The sequence below is a fragment of the Lithobates pipiens genome, unplaced genomic scaffold, assembly GCF_037356315.1.
Source record: "Lithobates pipiens isolate NorthernLeopardFrog02 unplaced genomic scaffold, aLitPip1_a1.2 Scaffold_19, whole genome shotgun sequence".
Taxonomy (NCBI): Eukaryota; Metazoa; Chordata; class Amphibia; order Anura; family Ranidae; genus Lithobates; species Lithobates pipiens.
In genome coordinates, this window is record NW_027507764.1 from 512,615,181 (window position 1) to 512,632,339 (window position 17,159).

Here is a 17,159-nt window from a genome sequence, read left to right on the forward strand (position 1 = left end):
ATCAGCGATTTTTATCGTAACTACGACATTATTGCGGACACATCGGACAATTTTTACACATTTTTGGGACCATTGGCATTAATACAGCGATCAGTGCTATAAAATTGCATTGATTCCTGTAAAAATTTCACTGGCAGTAAAGGAGTTAACCACTAGGGGGCGGGGAGGGGTTAAGTGTGTCTTGGGGTGTGTTTCTAACTGTCTGGGGGATGGGCTAGCAGTGACACGACACTGATCGCTGCTTCCGATGACAAGGAGGAGACAATTAGTATCCTGTCATTAGGCAGAACGGGAAGATGCTGGTGTAAACACGTTCTTCAGCTCCGTGACACGATCGCAGGTATCCCCGCGGTCACGGAGCTTGCGGCAGGCATGCACTGCGGGAAATTCAAAGTAACGTACGGGTACGTTACTTTTCCCAGCCATGCCATTCTGCCGACGTATATATACAGACGGCAATCGGCAAGCGGTTAAAAGACCACTGACTTCCATATGTAAGTCAAAGGTAGCAAGGATAACTTGCCACACATTCACTGAAGAGAGAGTTTTGGGACTTTGTATGAAGCATGCACTGTGATGCAAATTGTGTCTGACCAGTTTATTATATAACTGTAATTACTAAATTTCAATACAATGCACATAAAGAGTATAATAGAATAAAAATGTATTCCATATACGATGTGTACAACCAAAACATAATACTATAGCATAATAATCCATAATAATAATGTCAGACACAACCCATGTATCACACAATACATATATAAATGTGCATGATTGTTACAACATTTTGCAATAAAACAGAATAAAATTGATGGAATGATCATGACTGTAAACATGATAGTGTCACCAACATAGCTCAACGTGTTTCGTGGATGACCTCCACTCATCAGGAGCAGATGCTTCATATATATCTATATATAGGTATATTATAGATATATATATATATATATATATATATATATATATATATATATATCTATAATTAATAAGTTGTACACATTAATAATCAGTCTCAATGTAAGATGGCAGGGGAAGGGGAGTAAATACAAAAGTATGGAAAATATCCACCCATACTTACAATATAGCTACTGTTTTCAGTTTGATAGCTATTAAAGCTTGTAGTTTTTTTTTTCCCTGTGTTGTTGGGCAGGATTTATTAAGATAATAGTGACTGATGATTACAGTGTCTTGGCTCTATAAACTGTCTAGATTACTTGTAAGAACATGATTACAGGAAATGCCATAGACATAGCATGACAAGCCCCCAAAACACAGCAATTATATCGGACGCAATATAGACCGATTGTCTAATGGCAATATTCAATAAAGAGTCCTTATCCTTCATTGCTTCCTCTTAAGGAGCCAACAAAATGACATGGGAATTACTGCTACCTTGGAATTACGTAACTCCTCTGGTGATGATCTCTCGAGGTGGTTACACATTTTTTATAAAAACTGGTGTAATCCGGCAATAGAAGCCTTTAAAGAGCGGTTAATGTACATTGCCACAGAAACTGATACCCATTATATTATCATTATGAAGTCACTGTCACCCAATGCGGTATCATTGTGTGGTCACCACCCTATGCAGTCACTGTCACCCAATGCAGTATAATTTTGTGGTCACCACCCCATGCAGTGTCATCGTGCAATCACTGTTACCACCATAAGTATCATTGTGTAGTCACTTTCACCCCACTAAGTGTCATTGCACAATCACTGTTACCCCATGCAGTGTCATTGTGAAGTCACTGTTACCCCATGCATTCCAAAATGTAGTCATTGTCACTCTTTGCAGTGTCATTATGCAGTAATTTTTGCCTCCATCATTGTCACTTTTCAGTCACCACCATCTCATTCAGTTGCATTCTCCCCTATGCAGTGCCATCATGTACTCACTGGGGGTTATTTACAAAAGGCAAATCCACTTTGCACTACAAGTGCAAAGCGCACTTGAAATTGCACTGAAAGTGCACATGGAAGTAAAGTCTCTGTATATCCGAGGGGGACATGCAAGGAAAATAAAAAACAGCATTTCAGCTTGCACACGATTGGATAATAAAATCAGCAGAGCTTCCCCTCATTTCAGATCTACCCCTCAGATTTACAGGGACTGCACTTCTAAGTGCACTTGCAGTGCAAAGTGGATTTGCCTTTCGTAAATAACCCCCACTGTCCTCTGTCAAAGTGAAGTCAATTCTCCCTGTACCTGGCACTGGATATGTCACGCTCTATACACTTTCACAGTATGAAATGTGAAAAAAGTGATCTTGACTTGAATTATTTTCTTTTTTTTTTTTCTGGGTCATTCAGTGTCCTTACGCATACTGGTGGGAAACGTTGTAAATAGTATGTATATAGTGTATATGGCACTGGGCTGTAATGTTGGCTGGAAGTGATGTGAATGGTTCCTTGTACTCTGTAGTGTGCTTTATTATATGTTGGTGCTATATAACTATAGGAAATACACAATCGTACCATTGACCTGGTTTATTTGTTACACTGTGACTGTCATTGATGAAGGATTTGTGGCCACATATTTAGCTCATCTCCTTATAATAAGGTGTATGTGTGGCTCGGCGTGACGCAGGACATTGACCGCACAAGACAATTGGAGTTTTGTAATAGCAGACACACAATGATCAAAGTATAGCCTGGGGTATATTGACTTCCTTTAGTCAGTTATCTTAGATGTCTATCGGTTCAAAGAAATATTGTCTAGTGCTTGTATCTGTGGAAGCTTCTGTGCTGGGAAATGAATACATAACATGTGCATTATTTCCTCGCAGTAAGCTCTACCTGCAGCAGTTTTTCTGGAGTTCATCTGGCAAATGCACGATTGTTTCCATGTAGTACATAGAGACTTGAATGTGTACCATAGAAAGCTACAGTACAATATCACGATGTCAAAAGTTTCTAGAACAATACCTATAGTATAATGATATACAGAGTTTATCTTCAGTGACCGCCATCAGTTGAAATGATCAGTAGACCCTACCTAAAAATCTTGACCAGTGCTGGGACAAGGCCATCCAGCACCTTGGGCAAAGATGCCATACTGCACAGCATTGTAACAATGAAGATGCCCCCATCCCTATAGTAAACCATTGCACCCAGGGCAGCTTCCCCTCCTGCCCACCCCTTGTCCTGGCCCTGATCTTGACTTATCCTTTAAACATTGGCCTTGGCCGTGCTTCCTCTGATCTCCTGAACCACTCCAGTTGGTCATGAGGCTAACCATTATATAAAACTACTAATAAAAAGGCTTGGGAGGAAGGTGGAGGCTGGGCAGGCATAACTTTTATAGGAAAAAATTGAGATGTTTCTTTTTTTTTTTTAAATCATCATACGCTTACCTTAAAGCGGTTGTATACCCACACATCTAAAAAAAAAAAAAAAAACCCTGTAAGGCAAAGGCATAATGAGCTAGTATGTACTGCATACTAGCTCATTATGAAATACTTACCTTAGATCAAAGCCCCCGTATCAGAGCCTGGTCCACACCGAGGGAGTTGAAATTTTACCCTCGGTGTTTCTTCCGGGTTCGCTGGCCCATTGCTGTGAGTGCCTGGAGACGTGATGACATCACTCAGGCGCATGTGCGTGGGAGTCTTCTTCCCGACAAGGTCCAGCAGCTGGACCTTTATCTAGGCGTTCAGAGCACATGCGTCACTGTCATCAGCAGCTGCATGCAAAGTGAATAGCTCCTAAACCATACAGGTTTAGAAGATATTAATTTTACCTACAGGTAAGCTGCCTTATAGGCTTACCTGTAGGTAAAAATTACAAATGATGGTTTACAACCACTTTACAGTGGATGTCCAGCCCCCCCTCATGAAAAATTAAAAGTCAGCAGCTACAAATACTGTAGCTGCTGATTTTTAATATATGGATACTTACCTGTCCAGGGAGCCGGAGATATCGGCACCCCAGCGGATCGGCTGTCAGGTGCTGCCCCCACCATTCCTGGTAAGTAAACACAGCAGTGAAGCCTTTTGGCTTCACAGCCAGTTCCCTACTGCGCATTCTCGAAGCGCACTTGTGCTTTCTTATTTGTGCGGAGGAAGGAGAAGAGGGGGGGCAAACTTTTCAAAAACAGGTACCCGTTACCCAATCCCCCCTGAAAGGTGTCAAATGTGGCACCAGAGAAGACGGATAAGCGAAAGTTCCTCTTTTGAGTGGAACTCCGCTTTAATTGACCAGATTTACTGCAGCTTCAAATGAAAGACCCTTTTCCACCTTGAGCCTACACTAAATGAATAGGTGATAATTAAGTACTAGAAAAAAAAAATGCATCCTGCAGAAACCACGGCTTCAATCTCCCTTTGCTTATGGTCTCATATTTAAATGCTGTCAAATAAATCATGTGATCTTAGTAAAAAGGAGGGTTAGAATACAAGCAGAGCAAATGACCGGACAATTCTAGCTTAATGGCTGACAATGGTCTTACCCCTTCAGTAGACCACATTACATGGCTGGTTTCTTGGCCTATTGCCATATGACCAGAGGGAGATAACAGCAGTGGCTTCTTTTATCATCTTTATATTTGAGTTGCCCGGCTAGCGTGGGGTCCTTAATACAGTATAGGGCTAAACCTGATCTGAGCCTGTTATTGAGCGGTTCCACGTAAACAATATGGTGCCACGTTTTTCCTTCTACTTTGCTTTGTATATGGAACTTAATAAAATACACACATGAATGAGAATAATGATTCCTACTGAAAGGTGACAGGCCATTTTCTTACTACTGAGAGTGCTCTGCTATTATAGACATTCAGTTCTCAGAGACAGGCTCATTCTGGTTTTCAAGCCATTATCTTCATTGAAATAAACAGAGCTGTTTTCCAATTCTCAGTTTTTCTCATATATTATCCTTTGTTATTGGGTGATTATACCATTTTCTGAGATTTATGTTGTTTTCTGCATAATATCTCACATAGAAGCACATCATAGTGACACAGTGTTATAGTCAGATTATGTTCTGTTCTTTTATCATTTGTACAAAGCACACAAATGCATTGTTTTACGTTCACCGTGAGAATATGGCAACATATTTTTATCTGTATTGCCATTTACTAGCTGAGTGTGTTAGTGTTTGGGATGCATACTACCAGTGGTGGTCATCGTTATCTAGCACAGTGTTTCTCAACTCCAATCCTCAAGGCGCCCCAACAGGTCATGTTTTCAGGTTTTCCATTATTTTGCACAGGTGATTTGATCAGTTTCACTGCCTTAGTAATTACCACAGCCGTTCCATCTGAGGGAAATCCTGAAAACATGACCTGTTGGGGTGCCTTGAGGACTGGAGTTGAGAAACACTGATGTAGCACATGTTGGCAAGGCTTGGGAAGAGGACCATGTGGTTGGAATTTAGTCTTTATTACGATGTTCAGCTTGTTATTCAGCCTTGTGTTCCCTTGTATGTACTAGAATGCATGTGCTTGATTTTACCTGCAGGCTGCAAGTGGCGACCTAGGTTCACACCTATGTGTGTTGTGATTGATTCATTTTTCCAGCGTGTTTTGTGTTTTTAACACAAGTTTTTATGCATTTTGTGTTCTTTTTTTTGGCCAATAGGAAAGTATGACAGTTTTGGATTAGGGTTAGTGTTACATTTTAGGGTTAAGGGTTAGGGTTAGCATTAAATGTTATGGTTAAGGTTTAGGTTTAGTGTTAAATTTTAGGGTTAGAATGGTAACCCTGGCATTTAATGCTAACATTGAACCTTAACCGTAACATTTAACTTGAACCCTAACCCTTAACCCTAACCTTATGCTGTAGATAGTCAGCGCGGAACATTCTCCAGAGGGTAGTATTGGGGCATTAGTGGTTGGTTGACTAAAGCACACAAACCCAAGATAAGTATAGTAACAAGTCCTATTTGCAATCTCGGAACACCCAATAAGAGGACAGTATGCGACCAGTCTAAACTATGTGGCGTGTTCACCAATGGCAGGAGCCTGGCGGACAAGATGGGAGAACTAGAGATACTGTTGTATGAGGAGAATTTTGATTTTGTGGGAATTTCAAAGGCTTGGTTCAACAGTTCTCATGATTGGCTGGCAACCATTCCAAGGTATAACCTTTATCGCAGGGATAGAGAGGGTAAAAAAGGGGGAGGGGTATGCCTGCATATCAAGACTAATGTACAAGTGAATGTGAGAGATGACATCACCAAGGGAGCTAGGGAGGAGGTGGAATCCTTATGGGTAGAGCTCCAAAGGGATGAAACAAAGGGGAAAATAATTGTCATGGTTATGCAGTGATCTTCCTCTCTTTGCTTACCTCCCCTCATGTGTTCTAAGAGGCCAGCCACTTCCACCTGGTGGTTTTTTTAACCTCTCCTCTAAGCATGGCTCCACCCCAGGCCCTATCAGGGAACCCTATATTAACCTGTGCACTGCAAGCCAGCGGTGCTGATCAACCATTGTGTATTCACTGTGTGTTTGGCTTCCTGTTTCCTGCTTGCCGTGTGCTCTAAGTTTGTCTCTGTTACTGACCTTGGTGTGTTCTCAACGATTCCTGTCTGCTTCTGACCTTGACCTTTTGGCATGTCCCTGACCATCCCTGTCTGCCTGTGACCCTGAACCTTTGGCGTGTACTCTGTTGTTCCTACCTGCTAGTTGCCCTGACCTCTGCCTTATCCCCTTACTATCCTTGTCATCCCAGCCTGCTGCTTCCTTCTCCTGTAGTCTACTGTGAGCGTGAGCTGTGAGACCCTTGGGGCCACGACCTGGAGCCAGACTGCAGCGAAGTCCATCTTCATCACTGGAGGCTCTGGTGAACACCTGCTGGCTCTTAGACTCCGCGCCCTGGGTAATCTATGCTCTAGCTCCCATTGGGATCTGTTAGTGATCCTGTAGACCTGTGTCTTGAATCTCCCTAGGTACAATCCGCAGCAGTTAGTCCTAAGGTCCACTACCTAGCAGTGCACTTCCAACTCCTACGGAGTGCATCTGTCACCTGGTCTCAGGTGACCTGACAATAATACTGGGAGTATGCGATGGGCCCTCTTACCTGAGAGATGAGGGGAGACGGACCTCCTATCACAATTTGGATTAGCAGCAAGTATGGGAAGTATCATCATAATGGGGGAATTTAATTATCCAGACATAGACTAGGCGGAAGGGACCGCGCATTCATCTCAGGCTCGCCAGTTCCTAAATGTCTTGCAGGACATGGACTTTATTCTTCTCCTCAGTTTTCACAAAGGAATCGGAGGGGCTTCAGTAACCAAAACTGCAGTGTTTATCCTCATGACACATCACAGGAAACACCCTCATGGCTAACAGAGGACAGAATTAGAGATAGATTTGGAAAACTTAACATTAGTAAACGGGATTGGTACCAGCTGATTGGAGAAAAACCAATGTAGCACCAATATTTAAAAAAGGGCCAAAATGCATCCCTGGGAATTACAGACCATTTAGCCTAACATCAATAGTATGCAAGCTACTGGAGGGGATCATAAGGTTCTCTTACCAGGAATTCCGACGGCTGTACCCGACAGTCGATCCGAAGAGGGGTGGGGGTGCTGACATTGCGGGATCCCTGGACAGGTAAGTATCTATATATTAAGTCAGCAGCTACCCCCCTCTTTAAGTTAAGTGTATGATGATTTTTTTTTAAAAAGAAACAAATCTCAATATTTTCCTATAAAAGTTATGCCTGCCCAGCCCCCACCTTCCTCCCATTAGCAGTAATCAGCAGGGGAGTACTCAGAGTGGCCTGAGTGGGGTCCCCCAGGGTTCTGTGCTGGGAACAAATCCTATTTAATTTGTTCATAAATGATCTGGAGGATGGGATAAACAGTACAATCGCTGTATTTGCAGGCAATAACTTCTCCACAGGATGTGGAAACCTTGCAAGAGGATCTGAACAAATTAATGGGGTGGGCAACTACATGGCAAATGAGGTTTAATGTGAAAAAATGTAAAATAATGCATTTGGACGGCAAAAATATGAATGCAGTCTACTCACTGGGGGAAGAACCTCTGGGGGAATCTAAGATGGTAGATGATAGGCTTAGCTTGGCATGCAATGCCAAGCTGCTGCTAACAAAGCAAACAGAATAATGGCATACATTAAAAAGGGATCAACTCAAGAGATAAAGCGGTAATTCTCCTGCTCCACAAGACTCTGGTCCAGCCTCACCTGGAGTATGCTGTCCCAGTTCTGGGCACCAGTCCCCAGGAAGGATGTACTGGAAATGGAGTGAGTACAGAGAAGGGCAACAAAACCTAATAAAGGGACTGGAGGGTATTAGTTATGAATAAAGGTTGCAAGCACTGAACTCTCTGGAGAAGAGATGCTTTATCTCACTGACACCAGTGATGGTGCAATATTCCTTCCCCTAATGCCAAAGATACACTGTTTGCTCCCACTGATACCAGGACAATTTCCCCTTTCAATGGCCACAGTCCAGCCTCCTTAAAGTCTGAAGGACAGTAAACTGGCCCTTTGTTAAGAAAGTTTGGAGACCCTTGCTGTAGGTCATTGCCTTCAGTGCTTTTTGAATCACTGAACCAGAATAAATATGCAGATCAGGAACTCTGCCTTTACTCTGGCTTTCATGATCTGCACACTTAATCCAAGTCAGTTAAAACCCCTGATGAGTTTACTTCCTCTTTCAGTCCCTGCAAAGGTAAAGCATAATGGACTACTATGCATCGCATAGTAGTCCATTATGTGTCACTTACCTGACACAGGAGCCAGCGAAGTCACCGCTGTCCCCTGTAGTTCCGAGCGTCCATCTTCTTGGTGGGTCTCGCTGCTCCGGCGCTGTGATTCGGAGCTCGGAGCAGCGATGACGTCACTGCCGCGCATTCGCACGGGAGCCAACACTCGCGTCATATCGCCGCGATCTGCGGCTTACCCAGTGCGCCTGCGGGCCGCTGTCTACGGCGCATGCGCCGTAGACAGAGGTGGCTGTCTTCAGGTAAATATCTCCTAAACCGTATAGGTTGAGGAGATATTTCTTGGACCTACAGGTAAGCCTTAATCTAGGCTTACCTGTAGGTCACAGTGGTTTGTAAGGGTTTACAACCACTTTAAAGCCAGAGAATGCTATTATTGTGACCTCAAACACCAAGAAATTTGAGCTCTGTATGTCCAGCTTAATGCTAGGTTCACACTAGCCTTTGCCTTTGCACGGGCACAACAGCCTATTCATTTAACTGGGCTGCTGTACCTGTAGGGAAAAAGTCCCTGATCCATTTTTCAAAACAGTGCTGCATGAAACCACATGGCAATGCATTTATCGATGCTCCGGGGTGTCATTAACAATCAATGGCACCTTTGAGCTTCTGCGCTTTGCCTACGGGTCAGGCAACACATGCGATTAGCATGCGTTCCCAGAGCCGCATATGTGTAAATCAAGCCTAGCTCACTGATTGACAATGCCGATTAGAGGAACCTCTGCTCACATGTTGAAGCTTCTCTTAGGAAACCGATGGTTTTCTGAAGGAGCTATGGTGGAAAGACCTGTCTAGTGGGGGCAGGCATTGGGGCTGTGTGGTGATACCAACATTGCTGGCAAAAAAAGCTCCCTAGATCCCTGGAATCAGCAGTTATTATTAACCATTTTCCATACATTAACAACAAATCTCAGATGTTTACTTTCAAGAGAAATAAGGCAGAAGGTCATCTAAAATGACATGCTTTAGCATTTCATTTACCGTTATTTAATCTTCCTTACGTTCTTCTTTAGCTTTCTGAAATTTGCTTTGTTGTCTTTTTAGCCTAGGCTCACACTTGTGCGATGTGGACACTGCATGTGATTCGCACAGGAATTGCACTTGCGATGTCTGTGTAGTGCGATTTCAGCCATGCATTATGTATGATGCAAATTGGATTGCATCTGCACCAAGACGGTGCAGGAACCTTTTTTTCCCTGCACCTGAATTGCATTGCATTGCATGGGTGTTCACAATCGCACTGTGTTTTGTGATCTGTTTTGGGGTGTCGTTAAGATAATATTGACGCTGATTGCAATGCGGTATGGGAAATGCAAATGATTCCCTGCATTTCCCGCATTGCATAAGTGTGAACCAGGGTGTGAAAGCGAGATGTTATACATAGAAAGAAGATGACAGCTGCTTGTGTTTTGCATATGGTTGTTCTGAATTAAAGGGGTTGTAAAGTCAGGTTTTTTATCTTAATGCATTGTATGCATTAGGATGAAAAAACATTCTGTGTGCAGCAGCCCCCCCTCAGTCCCCCACCATTGCAACAGAGCAGGTAAGTATAACATGTTTGTTATTTTTATAGAAAAAAAAGAGACTTTACAACCACTTTAATGCTGTAATAAACTTACTGAGTATATGAATTGGAGGAAACAACATTATTTTTTTTCCATAGTAACCAAATAGGTTCCAGTCATTAGCCTACAAAATAAGGGTGCACCAACACTGGCTCGACATATGGTTTTATAGGGACAGGAGACACTCCAGGCAATCGTCCTTAAAGTGATCGTAAAGCCTCATTTTTTTTTCTATAAAAATAACAAACATGTTATACTTACTTGCTCTGTGCAGTGGTTTTGCACAGAGTAGCCCAGATCCTCCTCTTCTTGGGTCCATCTTCTGTGCTCCTGGCCCCTTCTTTACTGTTGAGTGCCCCACAGCAAGCAGCCCAGGTGACTATAGACTATATTTTTAGGACAATTTAAAACAGTTTATTGATATTAATTATTCTGTATTCCAAAGGCTCTTTTTTGAGTTTTTTTTTGAACATGTGACCAGCAGCAGAGGACTAGAAGCTCCTCCTGCTTATGTTTCGTCATGTGACAGCTGTATAGCGATTAGGAAAAGGGTACTTATCTGTTTTTTTCTTGGAAGATGTGGTCTTGGGCACAGTTCACTTGTGGTTTGGTAAAGTTTGCTTCAGTGTGAGTGCAAACCATGCCTGAGCACAGAACTCTCCATAGATCACGGAGCACAGAAGCAGGGATCACTGTGGTCTGGTTGGCAGATGTGTTGTAATTGATGTAAGTGTGCCCGGGTACATTTGCTTATAGCACGTAGTGTGTGCAGATCAGCTGGGGAGTGGGGACAATCACACTCAGGCACTAATTAGTTCAGTTGTGCCCAGTGTGAGTACACCCTTAAAGAGAAATCTCTAGGCACACTTTGAATACACAATGTAACCTTAAAGTGGTTATAGAGTCAGAAGGTTTTTTTTTAATCTTAATGCATTCTACGAATAAGGACAAAAAACCTTCTGTGTATAGCAGGCGCCCCAGAACCCCCTAATACTTACCTGTGCCCCATCTCTCCCCAGCGATGTCCACAAGTGGCTCGGCTGTCCAGGACTCTGCTCCTAATTGGCTGAGACACAGCAGTGGCGCCATTAGCGCCTACTGCAGTCAATCACAGTCAGTTAGCCAATAAGGAGAGAGAGGGGGCAGGGTTGAACCTGGGCTCTGTATTGGAATGGACACAGGGAGCTGTGACTCGGCTCAGGCGCCCCCATAGCAAGCTGCTTGCTGTGGGGCACTCGACAGGAAAGAGGGGCCAGGAGCACAGAAGAGGGACCCACGAGGAGGTTCCAGGCTGCTCTGTGCAAAACCACTGCAAAGAGCAGGTAAGTATAACATGTTTGTTATTTTTAGAGAAAAAAAATATGAGGCTTTACAATCACTTTAAGGACGATTGCCTGGAGTGTCTCATGTCCCTATATAACCATATGTTGATATAACCATCATTAGCCAGTCCAACCCCCGAGTCGTGTCTGTGGTTAAAACAAACAGAAATTTCACCGCTCCAGGTCAAACCACTGACAGGCTGCTAGCTCTCCAAGTAGATAGGGGTTCCAGGTGCAGGCTGATTGCATAAGTCAAATGTGTAGAAACAGAACAAAACTCTGGATGGCCGCACTCTGGATTGAGTAAAAGATAAAGTGCCTTTATTTCTTCAAATGCAAGTGCAAAACTCCATAGAACAACACATCACAGCAAAAGAGAACAAAAGAAAAAATAGAACAAAATTGTTGACGCGTTTCACGCTACAAACAGCGCTTACTCGTAGCTAACTTATGTTATTGTGTCTGTGGTTACCTTTATGCCAGTCTCTGCCCAACATTGATCTAGGCTCAACCCCGTGTCTGTGTCAGGAAATATGCTGCAATGGCAGATGGGGGGAGATGTAACACAGTGCAGATGAATCCACATATTTGTTGGAATTTTGAAGTCTAACCACGTGTGTATTTTCTATTTTTCAGAAGTTGGAGGTAAAAAGTTAAAAAGCACGATCCAACGAAGTACAGAAACTGGATTAGCAGTGGAGATGAGAAATTGGATGACAAGACAAGCAAGTCGAGAGTCTAACGATGGGAGTATGAACAGTTACAGCTCTGAGGGAAAGTAAGTCAATGTATAAATAATACATTTAGAACAAGTGTTGGCAATCGTGGATATGCATCCAATGATGATACTTCTTTGTGGAAATTGTATTTTCAGTTTTAGCACTGTCCAGTTGTGAATTGGTGGGCAGAGAAGTTCAGTCCCCCGCAGCTTGGGAGAATATGATGAACCATCATCACCTCTCCCATGTGATAGAACAACGTGCCTCTTGATTGGCCTTGTGCTATCACAAGGGGGCGATAAAGTAATCACAGAGCTCTCATTATCAGTCCTGGCAGCTCAGATGAGCACAGGAGTGAGGAAAGGTGGGTACATGCTGTTAAGGCGAGGGACATTTATTTTGCCCTGCAGGGGCATAGAAAATGCTTTGTTTTCAAGTATAGGGCGTAACAGACTATGATTCTTATCAGGAACCAATGATTTCAGTATAAAGCAGGTAGTTTAGCAGTAGCAAGAATAGATTTTCTTTCATTGACTACATCAGGAAAGATGCAAGAATGTTAGATATCTGCTGTACTTTTTTTTTTGGTCCATCCCTGGTAAAGGAAAAAAAAGGCTTCAACAATGCATTTTATCTATGCATTGGAGGTTCATTGCAAACAATAATCACTAGAAATCACTACTCTATCTACAGTTTTAGTATTTCATTTAATACATTAAGTTGTACGTCAATGGCATCAGTTTAACATCAGTTTTAGATGTTTCTGAAATCATTTAGAACTCATTGACAGGTGCATTTTACCTGCAGTTGACCTGCTTCTGGCCTGCTTGACGCAAGCTTTGCATTCCTATAGGCTTGTATGGATATGCAAAACAATGAAAAGCCCATTGACACAGGATGTGAATACAGGCATACCCCACTTTTAAATACACAATGGGTTTTATTTACTAAAGCTGGAACGTGCAAAATCAGGCTCACTTCTGCATAGAAACCAATGAGCTTCTAACCCCAGCTTGTTCAATTAAGCTTTGATAATAAAACCTGGAAGCTCATTGGTTTCTATGCAGAAGTGAGCCTGATTTTGCACGTTCCAGCTTTAGTAAATAAACCCCATTGTGTTCTTAAAAGTGGGTTATGCCTGTATGACAACACCAGGAGCTCCATTTTAAAGATTTACTATAAAAACGCAGTGAAAAAGAACAGACAATTGTACAATCTTTGTTTTTAAGAGACATTTCTGTATTGGACTTCTTATACCTGTACTGATGTTTTGTATATCATTTATGAATCACTAATGTATTTTTACCTTTTACAAAATGAAAATGTGCTATTTTCATATTTTATTATTAATAATTAAATTTTTATATGATATCTAATATCTATTTTATATCTTTCCCAAAGCTTAATATTTCCTGGGGTCCGGTTGGGTTCTGACAGCCAATTCAGTGATTTCTTGGATGGATTAGGTCCTGCACAGCTGGTTGGACGACAGACCTTAGCAACTCCTTCAATGGGTATGTCATTGTTGTCCTTGGCATACAATGTTGGGATTATGCTGTGCAAAATGTTTTGTATGCAAAAATGTCTGTTTTTTTTTTCTCTCTGAAATAACAGTAAAAATGTGTGCTTAACCACTTAATCCCCGGACCAATTTGCAGCCAAAGGACCAGGCCCCTTTTTGCGATTTGGCACTGCGTCGCTTTAACTGACAATTGCGTGGTCGTGCAAAATGGCCCCCAAACAAAATTGGCGTCCTTTTTTTCCCACAAATAGAGCTTTCTTTTGGTGGTATTTGATCACCTCTGCGGTTTTTATTTTTTGCGCTATAGACAAAAATAGAGCGACATTTGGAAAAAAATGCAGTATTTTACTTTTTGCTATAATAAATATCCCCAAAAAATCTATAAAAAAACATTTTTTTTCTTCAGTTTAGGCCGATGCGTATTCTTCTACATATTTTTGGTTAAAAAAAATCTCAATTGGCGAATATTGATTGGTTTGCGCAAAAGTTCTAGCGTTTACAAAATAGGGGATAGTTTGATAGCATTTTTATTAATATTTTTTTTTTACTAGTAATGGCAGCGATCAGCGATTTTTATTGTGACTGCGACATTATGGCGGACACATCGGACATTTTTGACACATTTTTGGGACCATTGTCATTTATACAGCAATCACTGCTATATAAATGCATAAATGCAGTGATTCCTGTGTAAATGACACTGGCAGTGAAGGAGTTAACCACTAGGGGGCAGTGTAGGGGTTATGTGGGACGTTATGTGTTTTTTTTTTATTGTAGGGGGGCGTGGCCTGGCATGTGACATCTCTAATTGTCTTTCTCTATAAAAGGGAACAGACGATTGGTGATCGCCACACTAGGAAGCATGGGAAGAGGTTTGTTTACACAGAGCTCTCCTCGTTCTGCAGCTCTGTGACCCGATCGAGGGTCACCAGCGGCGATCGGGTCCGCTGGTCCCGCGGCCACGGTCACGGAGCTCAGGACCCACGGCTGGGCACTTAAAGAGCCACGTACAGGTACGTGATTGTGCCCAGCCGTGCCATTCTGCTGTCGTGTATCGGCGTGAGGCGGTCCTTAAGCGGTTAATATGAAAACATTATTCTATAAATGTTGGTAATTGATTAAAAGATTACTGTATCTTTAGTTCTTTAAGACCTCATTCAGACAAGCACTGGCACCCGTGCTTTGTGAAAGAGGCATTTTTTGGCGTCTGCATCCGCCCCCACCAGCTGCGTGCAGGCAGCCTATGGAAGAGGATACAGACACAGCAGCTGCATGGACACAGCTGCATGTCAAAATTTGACAGGTGTGCAAGAGTGAGTGCATGGCCCCAAATGTTCACTATCTGAAAAAAATGCATGTAGGAATGTGAGTTCTCGCTATGCGGAGATGTGAATGGTGTTTGACAGCTGAGTGTTTCTGTCCACTCCCTCCTATGTCCTTGCATAAAGATGTCCATTCACTATGCAATCTGATTGTATATTGTGCAATTAGTGAGAAGGGTTTTGATTGCATTTCATTAAAAAAACCATACAGCTGGGAATGGGTGGGTAGGTAGGAGGGTGGATGATGCAGGGGGCTCATGATGCTAATGAGGTCCGCTGGTCAACTCCTTCCTGTGTCATGACCTCTAGTCTGTCCAGGAAGTTAGACATTACTTTTGGATACGTTTGGCAAGATAGATGAGGACAAGTGAAGTAAGTGTATGTACTGAGGACCAGGGCACGCGCATCGGCTCCTCAGTGACGCAGCGGGCACGCGCTCCCCCTATACCCCTTAAAGCGACCTCCGTACAGCTATGACAATTTGTGCTGGGGAGCCATTCTGCCGCCGTCAAACGGCGGGTGGGCGGCTAGTGGTTAAGGAACATATGAATACAATACTGGTTAATAAGAAACTGTATAGTATTCCCAATGACTTCCACCTAAATTCCTCAGAATATGCAAACTGTCTCTTACATATGCTTTTCCATTCTTGAACTATTCTAGCCTGAGTTATTTTAGTCATTTACCTTGGAGGATATGTTCCCTTCCCCGCCCACTCATCCCTCTGTGTTGTTCCTGTTCCCCAAGCTCTATTTCCATCCTCCAGCAACTTGCCCCAATTCCCCCCCAGGCTTTTGCCTTTTACCATCCACTCCCAGTTTCTCCCATATTTTTCCTCTTTCCACCCCCTTCTCTGCCCCCCCCCCCCCCCCCCCCCATCTCTCCTTTCCTGTACCTATGTTTTCAACCATTGATTTAGGCCATTTAATCACAACTACAGGCCCTTAATACTAGGTGTTTGAGGTTTTGGAAATCACTCCTGTTCCTGCACCCACAGCCCTACAGGCATGCAGGGCTGCCATTCATTCTTGATGGCACCCCACGCATCTTAACATGCAGTTTGCGGTAAATCGCATGGTACAAAAGTGCCTTGTGTTTCCCTGTTTGAAGAAGGTGCAGGAACCTTTTTCCACGAAGACACGAGCTGCACCAAAAGCAAAGGTGTGATACCAAGCCCAAGGGGCCCACCAGCAGTACTATCGCATAGGTCCTAGGCAGTAGCGTCGCTGGGAGGTGGCTTTTGGGGCTATAGCCCTGAATCTGGGGCCCATAGCCCAGAGTCTCTGCAGGGGTCCCCAAGGGGAGGGGAGGCTCTTTGGGGACCCTGATGTAAGTGGGGGGGGTATCTGTGGGGACCCTGTTGCATGGGGGAGACTCTCTGGGGGACCCGTATGCAAGGGGGAGGCTCTCTCGGGAACATGATTTTAAGGGGGGGGGGCTCTCTGGGGAACCTAATGTAAAGGGGGCTCTCTGGGAACCCTGATGTAAGGGGGAGCTCTCTGGTTTTATATATATATATATATATATATATATATATACATACACACACACGTATATTAATGTATATATATATATATCTCTATGCCCGCCCAAGCGTATGACTTTCTTTACTACGCTGCTATGGGTTCTAGCCCCAGAGCTTTTGTAGACCTAGGAACGCCCCTGGTCCTAGGTCTTTACTAAGGCAAATATGTGTTCATCTTTACCTGAAATAACTGTTATTTCTATCAGATGGTTTATGCCCTGCATGGGTATGACTGCTATTCTCCTATAATAACCAATACAAATGATTGTAACAGAAAAATCTGGAAATTGTCTTTTGAAATTATATAAAAATTTTAAAGCTTATTTGAGATTTTAATAACTGGAATTGAAGTGCAGCTCTTTACTTTTATTGTACTGTTATATTACTATACTTTTTGTGCTACTGCTGTTTTAAAGTGGAACTCCAGACAATTTTTTGACCTCCAGACGGGTTCCTTTTGCCTAGCCCTAGAGGAAGGAGCCTAGA

The 17,159-nt window shown here is 42.9% G+C and overlaps 1 protein-coding gene across 11 annotated transcripts in view; it reads left to right on the plus strand.

Moving 5' to 3' along the window:
• The window catches only part of RIMS2 (regulating synaptic membrane exocytosis 2), a 982,185-nt gene that overhangs the window by 950,107 nt on the left and 14,919 nt on the right, over positions 1–17,159 (plus strand). For all 11 annotated transcript variants that reach the window (XM_077493146.1, XM_077493148.1, XM_077493153.1 and 8 more), the window contains 2 exons: positions 12,222–12,363; positions 13,706–13,818. In XM_077493146.1, the coding sequence (XP_077349272.1) occupies positions 12,222–12,363; positions 13,706–13,818 (255 nt within the window). The remainder of the gene's footprint in view (positions 1–12,221; positions 12,364–13,705; positions 13,819–17,159) is intronic.